The sequence below is a fragment of the Pyxicephalus adspersus genome, chromosome 7 (genome assembly GCF_032062135.1).
Source record: "Pyxicephalus adspersus chromosome 7, UCB_Pads_2.0, whole genome shotgun sequence".
In the NCBI taxonomy this organism is placed as follows: Eukaryota; Metazoa; Chordata; class Amphibia; order Anura; family Pyxicephalidae; genus Pyxicephalus; species Pyxicephalus adspersus.
In genome coordinates, this window is record NC_092864.1 from 15,454,565 (window position 1) to 15,462,564 (window position 8,000).

At 37.9% G+C, this 8,000-nt stretch overlaps 1 protein-coding gene across 1 annotated transcript in view; it reads left to right on the forward strand.

Annotated features, from left to right (window-relative positions):
* Window positions 1-6,947: 6,947 nt before the first annotated feature.
* Window positions 6,948-8,000, forward strand: part of SBK1 (SH3 domain binding kinase 1) — a 53,692-nt gene continuing 52,639 nt past the window's right edge. The window contains exon 1 of the mRNA XM_072417598.1: window positions 6,948-7,896. Within this exon, the coding sequence (XP_072273699.1) occupies window positions 7,835-7,896 (62 nt within the window). The 5' untranslated portion in view covers window positions 6,948-7,834. The remainder of the gene's footprint in view (window positions 7,897-8,000) is intronic.

Here is an 8,000-nt window from a genome sequence, read left to right on the forward strand (position 1 = left end):
TACAGAGTGACCTAGATTTCTAATCTTTAAATCATACTGTAATGGACGTATTTAATGAGCAATATGCTAATTACAGTAATCCATAGTAACTAATTAATATTAATTAATGCCTATCAAAATACAGCTTTAATGGTCAAGCATAGTTAGTTACATTTTATTCATTTCTCCTAAAGGATGCTTTTATTGAGTACATTTTTTATACTTACTTACATTGAAACATAGTTTTTATGCATACTGGTGTACATCCAATAGCTAGCAAAAAAAACTCCCATTGTAACTGGTTGGTGGCTGACTAACTACTTATTCTCTTGTGGACAGTAAATGTCTGGTCTTTTTCCCCTTTACATGTGTTTTAGGGTTGAACCAAACTTCCTGTAGAGGATGTAGAGAGTTGTTTTGGAGAGGGTAGGAAAGGAGACCAGAAAGAGAGAATAGGAAGCAAGACCAGGCTGTGGGGAAAGATAGAGAAGAGACGAAGAAACGAGATTGTGTTTGAGGTTGAGGGAGGCATTGAGACTGAATTGTGAGAAGACTGTATGACCGAATTGTAGAGGAGAGGGAAATGAGAGGCAATGAGAAGAGACTAGATTTGGAAAGGGTTGAGAAAGGAGACAAAGGGACTGGACTAGGGTTGGACTGGACTACTGGAGGGCTGGGAAAACCACTGGTGGACCACAATGAATTTCTTCCAGAAGTTGTGCCATATAGGGGGTCACAAGTCAACCACCTGGCCCTTGGAAAGCTCATGGCTCCTGCTGCCTTACAAAAATGTGCCATTGTACCAGGAAAACTGTTAATTCTTGTAGGCTCACCTCACTTTCTCTGGTGGGTTCCAAATCCCCAGCCAAACCCGGGGTCAGACTGTGGACAAGGAAAGGCGAAGAGATAGATGGGAGGCAGAAAGAAGAGTCAATAAAACTGGGGAAAGGGAGGAAAAGGAGGTAGAGAGATTAACTTGTAGTAAAGGTAAAGGCAGGTGGAAGTAGGACCAGACTGTTAACAAGGAATAGAGAGGAGACTGAGAGATCAGAAAATGGAGATACCTAAGGTATAGGCAGAGAGAGAGAAACTAGTGAGATCAAATTGTGGAAAAGGGGGAGGCATTAAAATAGGATTGTAGAAAAGGGAGAGACAGGAGGCAGTGAGACCTCTCTCTACTCACAGTCAATACTTACTGTCTCCTATCTTTCCCATTACTACAATCTTATCTTCCAGCCTCCTCTCCCTTCCTTGTCCACAATCTGGTCTAACTGCCTCTCCTTTTCTTCAAACAATCTTTTTGCCTCTTCTCTAGACCTGATCAAAAGTCTGGTTCCCTCCAAACATATAAACCTACAATCACTGGTCCAATGTGGCAATAAACCTCCCATGCAGAGGAGTTGTAGCATTTCTTTTTAATTGTAGATGATTGCATTTTGATACCAAATGTTGCTGCACCAAACATTCCCCTAATATACATTTTTTGACTTAGAGACATCTTTGGCATCATTCAGGTCTTGGCTTAAATTTACCGAGCCGGCCATTCTTGTACAAATTAGCAGTAATTTGGAATTCACTGTTAGATTATTTTCCTTTGAGTGGAACGATTACATTTAAATATTTTGACAATCTTAAATGCCTTACTTGACTCATAGGCATCAACAACTTTCTTTCCAGAGGCCTTAGCTAAAACCTAGGTTTTTGGCAAGATAATACTCTATACGTCAATAACATACCAGGGTGGTGACGGCCTTCTGGCATTGATAGGAAGAGTATTGTGAAATCTTTGTAAGAGAACTACCTGTATTACATTTATATAAGTCTTACCTTGCATGTATATCATACAAAAATCTGACACCAGATGTACTGTTAGATGCATTGGGGGCTTTACTTCTGATTAGGGAAATTTCATTCTGTAGGGCCAGATTGTATCTTGAACCTTAGAAATTTCAAAATCTTTAGATCACATCCCTTACCACCTACCCAGAAAAAAAAATCTAATACCTCATTCATGGCTATAAAAAGCAATCGGTAGAAACACTGGGAGATGTTATACCTCCACCTCACAAGTAATCCATCTCCACGACTTTCAAAGCTGTCATATGTTATCAGTTTATTTATGAATACATTTTCAATGCCCTGAAGGAGCCCAGTAAGCCACATGCTCAGCTTTGTATATAATGTAAGATAATAATATATATGCAGATACATGAAATCTACCGCTCAGGATAACACCATGGGGCACACTTGGGAAGTGACGACAGAGGGCAGCCATATGTGTGTTAACATAGCGCTTGGACTTGTTCTTGCATACATAAAACAAATTTATTTACTCTGCATTTACTCTGCGTTAGAGTAAACCTGTCACATCAGTATTGGATTTGAAATTAAGAAGCTGTAAGTAGATATAGGTACCTTTGGGTATCTGGACAAGTTCACCAGGAATTCTCATATTGGGGTAATTGTAATTTGCAAATACTGACTTTGACAAAGAAATCCAGCTCTGTTCTACTCCCTTTCACTTGGTGTAGCTCACTATAAAGCCACTAGCTGTTCCACAAAGGGGCTCAAAATCTATGTCCCTACCATAGTCATATGTCTTTAATACAGTCTAAAGTCATTTTTGGGGGGGAAGCCAATTACCCCAACTGCATGTTTTTGGGATGTGGGAGGAAACCCACACAGACACAGGGAGAACCTGCAAACTCTTTGCAGATGCTGTCCTGGCCGAGATTCGAACCTGGGACCCAGCACTGCAAAGACCAGTAAGCCACCGTGCTTCTTAACAATAAAGTCTCCACACCTGACCTGCAAACTTGTTCCGAGGCATTATCTTCAGAATGTTGTCACTGAGATTGGGACTGCTGACCATCTTTTTCTCAGTACAGATTCACTATAAAGAGCCAGTATACCCAAAATTATTATTATTTTTTTTTATGGCATTTCACCGTTATTATACCTTGCACTACAATACTATTATTATTCAAACAATAAGAAGAAAGAGGGTTTTTTTTTCACAAACATGTATTAAGCGAAAATGTTTAAATACAAATCAAACAATATTTAATCACCATGTAACAATGAAAATGATTTTAAATTTAAACAAATAAGTGAGGTTGAGAACTAAACAAAAACCCTTCTAAATAAATTTGACAGTTCATAGTGCCATATGGGACTGTTAATATTATTGGACGTCATGAGAAAATATTAGTCTCATAACCCAAAGCGTTTGGCCTGCTTAGGCTTCTTCAGATGAGATAACTATAGATAGGTAAAGGGTAAAACATTTTAGAGCACAGCATTAAAAAAGTATGACATAATAGTCATAATGTCTATTACTAGCTACTACCTTTATGACACCATTACCTTTACTTTTCACATTATTATCCTTTCTTGAGTTGTACTATGTTAGACCTACAATTGTCTATTGTTTTTTGATGTTTTGTAAAGAATGAACATTTCTATTATGACATACTTTGTTTGACGCTGTGTTCTAAAATGTTTTACCCTTTACATATATATAGTTATCAAACACTCCCCTGAAGAAGCCTAAGCAAGCAAAACGCATTGGGTTTTGAGACAAAAAAATTCTCACGATAATAGTATTATCAGTCCTATAAGACACTATGAACTGCCAAATTTAATTAGAAGGGTTTTTGTTTAGTTCTCAACGTCAAATAATTGTTTGAAATTTTAATCACTGTCATTGTTACATGGTGATTATTACACTGGGGAACAATTTTGAAAAAAATTTTTGTTGACTTCAAATTTTAAGCTTATTTACACTAAAATAGATATGCTGATTCTGAAAGTGCAGTTAGTTTTTTACCATCACGTTGGAGGGTACCCTGTATTGTAAAAACTGGATGTGATAGCAAAAAACTAGGAACATTTCTGGATTCACATCCAAAAATTAGTAAAAAAACAAGTGTAAGATATAACTCAAAAAAAAATGCGTTCCCCAGTGGTATTGTTTAAATTGTATTCAAACATTTTCGATTACTACCTGTTTGTCAAAAAGAACTCTCTTTCTCTCTTCCTATTGTTTGAATATTCGTACTATATCAAGGGGTTGGCTTAAAGTTATTTCTGATATTGTAAATACTGTTTGAGTACTTGAAGGTTACAACCTTTTCCCCGTTTATGCTATATTACTATTGAAAAAAGCCAATTGAGACGGAGCATATTGTGTTAGGTTAGGAGATTGTGAATTCACTTAATAAACCTAATTAACACTTTTTGTCTACTTCCCTTGCAGTTAATTTACAGCACAGTATATGACACATTGGAACATGTTCAATCTGTATCCAGACCTCCAACTTGTCCTGACTGACAGCATAATTTAACAATTCATTAGCCCTTTGGCTGCTGGGGCCACACTTGCACACATGTACAAATGCATTTTTTTTCTTACATTGCATTATAAATAATCATACTTTTCTATGCACCTCAAGTATCATTAATAGACCCTAAAGCCCTTATAACACTGGTTATTGCATTAAACCATGTTCATTGGAAATAACACATAACATTGATGTAAACTAGCATCATTTAAAACAATGGTAGCCTATTTCCATTTACTGAGTTGTGTTATACCATGGGGCTGGTTTGTTAAAGCTCTCCAAGGCTGGAGAGGATACACACACAGTTTGGTATGACCAAAAGTCCCTAGGTGTATCTTCATAAGAGGTGAGCGAATACATGTATGTTAATCAACAACAACACTTTCTACAATTTTCTTGGTACTAAATGCCTATCCAGATACATTGTGTCATTAGTATATCACCACAAGCCAGCAAGGAGTTTTAGTATTATATTTTTGATCAGCTCTGGTAGGTTCCCAGTTTGTTTTGGTTTTCCTTTTACTCGGTTTTCCTTTAATCGGATAAAGATATGGTACATTAAATTACATTGAACGTACTAAGTTCTAATACCTGCCTATCTATATCCTGATTATCTCGAAATTGTACATGATATGATTTTTTTTAATCATTTGTATTCAAATGTTGTTGCACTGTTTTGTAACTTTTGTCTTACCTTTCTAATAAAAATATTCAAAAAAAAAAGTGTATCCTCTCCAGCCTTTTGAATGAGCTTTAATAAATCAGGGCCCATGTGTATTAACATATAAAGATGTGAGTGAGCGAAATCTGCTTTGTGTTGCTTTGCCAGCTCATTCAAAATAAGCTACATCTACATCTTAAAGCACATGCAGCAACACATAATGACATGTCAAAATACATTCTAAAATGTCACCGCTGGTTTGCTGACAGAAGGATTGGAAGATCATAACAAGTCGATTTCATATATAGCAATTCTTCCTGTATTGGCTTTTCCAGTAAAAATAGTAAAAAGAAATTTACGAGCATTAGGTAAATGGAGAAAAAAAATGTATCAGTATACTTTTTTCTTTACCAAAAACATTTTACAGTCATGTGAAGAAGTAAGTACACTCCATGGATGTTTGTACAGGCAAACATTGGATCGCTATTCAAACATTGCCTACAGATATAGGTGATTTAAAAAAAAAATATCCATTTTTGTAATAGTGTATTACAGGTAATCTAAGTACACCCTTGGCCTCATAAACTAGTATCCCCACTATCAGCAAAAATGACTTGCTGTAGGCAGTTTTCATAACTTCCCATTATTGTCTGGCATTGACTTGGTAAAAGCAACAACTCCCCAAGGCTGTGCTTACTTTTTCACATGACTGTAAATAATACAAGAGTCTGGGTGTAATTAGGAAAGGTCAATACCTTGTTACCCTTACAGGTACTGGTTCAGTAGTCCCCAGGTAGGAATGAGAGTGATGGGGTCGGGGAATGGTGTGCAGATGTACCAGTTACAAATTGGATGGGCCAGAAAGAACTGTGTCATGAAATATTGATTTTTAAAACTGGTCAAAGTTTTATTTTGCTTTAGATAGAGCCAAGATGGGTTAGGACCACTGTCAGATATTTATTGCTGTCTGTGTCCTTGTTCAGAAGATGAAGGACAGGAAGTGGAAATGATGGAAAATCTTTACACCAGCTTCTACCATGGACACTTAGTAAAGATAGGAAGGATTAGGATTTATGACAATTTTTTTTATTGTTGATTGTATCTTCATGTTCCAGTAACTACAGGACCCTCTATATCTCCACAGGGGCAGGAAAATCTACATAGATGGAAAAAAAAAGGCAGAAATGATTCCAACTCTGTATTATCAATAATTGTATTTTTTAATTTCAACCAAAGTAAGTACCCAAATGTGACCTGGAATCAGCCTCTTGCAGTCCCCGTAAAGCAGACCCGGAGTGTGAGTGGAGGAAGCAGTACAAGGAGCTGGTAATATGCTGATAGAAGGAGTGACAGAGAGATGGGCTTATCATGGTGCTCCTTTTCCTTCACTGCCTCATCTCACACTAGGGTCGGGTCCTGGGCTTGGTTGGCTATGGTCAGATCTGGGACAATTTTGGCTCAGATCATATTATCATTTGGCTATGGTGAGCTCCAGGACAACCTGGGCTCATTGCAAGTAAGGTAATTGATTCTGATCATCAGACTGAGAGCATCTAGTGGCAGTACTCCAAAGGATTTCTACATTATCAGTAAATCTTGTAGCAAACAGCTGGTTACAGTATTTTAACTTTTCACGGCTACTTAATAATATCTTGTTATTTTGGGCTAAATGTCTTCTATAACTCTTCCACATTCTTTACAAAGCTGCATAATTAAAGATAGGCTTTAAAACTGAATTACAAACATGGTACATCAACCTTTGTATTATATATACTGTAATTTATATATAGTATACAGTGTATATCATAAATCAGTTTTTAAGTCACTTTAAAATATATTGTTTCCATTTATCTGATCAGAATAGATTATTATCACTATAACTGCAACAAAAGCATTGTGAGTATTGCACTGATTGTGATATAATGATATGTACACCTAGGCATGCGTGTGCTTTGTATGTGTGCACAGACTTGTAGCAGTGTATACATCTTGCGCTCAGCAATGGCTCATGAAGGGTTACCCTGGCAGAATGGGTAGCAGGAGCTATTTATACCAGGCTGTGTCTGTTACAGCCGGCAGGCTCCTCGCACACCCCTCTGTGTGTACACAAGCGCGTGCGAAGGCAGCTCGGTTTTAGCAGCCAGGGTCACAATCAGCCCCATCCTGTGTGAGTGATACATGAAATGCTGGATGAAGAACCCTCAAGGGTTCACTAGGGTAGGTTGGGGATTGTGGAGGATGCTTCTCACATAGACAATTGAAGAATTGTCAGCTCTTGTCAACAGCTGTCTAAACCCTGCACTAATCCAATTCTTCTTCCATTCTGTAAATCAGCTGTCCTTCTCCTTTAACACCTGCAGAGCATTGTTCCTCAAACTCCTACAGAGCATTGCACACAGTTCCATGGTCAAACCGCTGCTCTTCAAGAAGCTATTGGACATCTGGTCTGCTTCTTCAACACTGGAGGAGCATTGATCCACAAGCAGCACAGCATAGCTCCACAAAGTCCTTTCAATCAGCCTACAGAGCATTGCACTCTCTGATCCCGCAGAGTATCGCTCAGCACTTGTTCCATTGTACACATCTCTGCTCATTAAGAAGACATTTACAGCTTCTTTCCACAAACTCCCTCCTTCCCATCCTAGCCTGGTCACATCACTATTAAAGTCTTGAAGGAAGATTTTTTTTTCTCTCCAGCTCTGGGAATAATGTTATACTGAGAATTGGACTCTTCAAGGAAAAAGGAATCCCCTTTCGGCTAGAGACTTCATCTTCAAATATCTATTTGATATATAGCAAGAGTCAAAGCAGGTGTCACCAGCATCTTCATGCCAACTTACCCATCTGGCACATGGAGTCCTTCTGTTTCATCTGCTTTCACCGCAAGGCTTTACAGCAGATTCCAAGCACAAGGTGAGCAAAAAGTGCAGCAGGCATTGTGATGGTATATGGGCTTAGAGTTTATGGACAAGAATGGCAAAAATATTGTTGAGGTATATAGGGATAGCATTAATTAT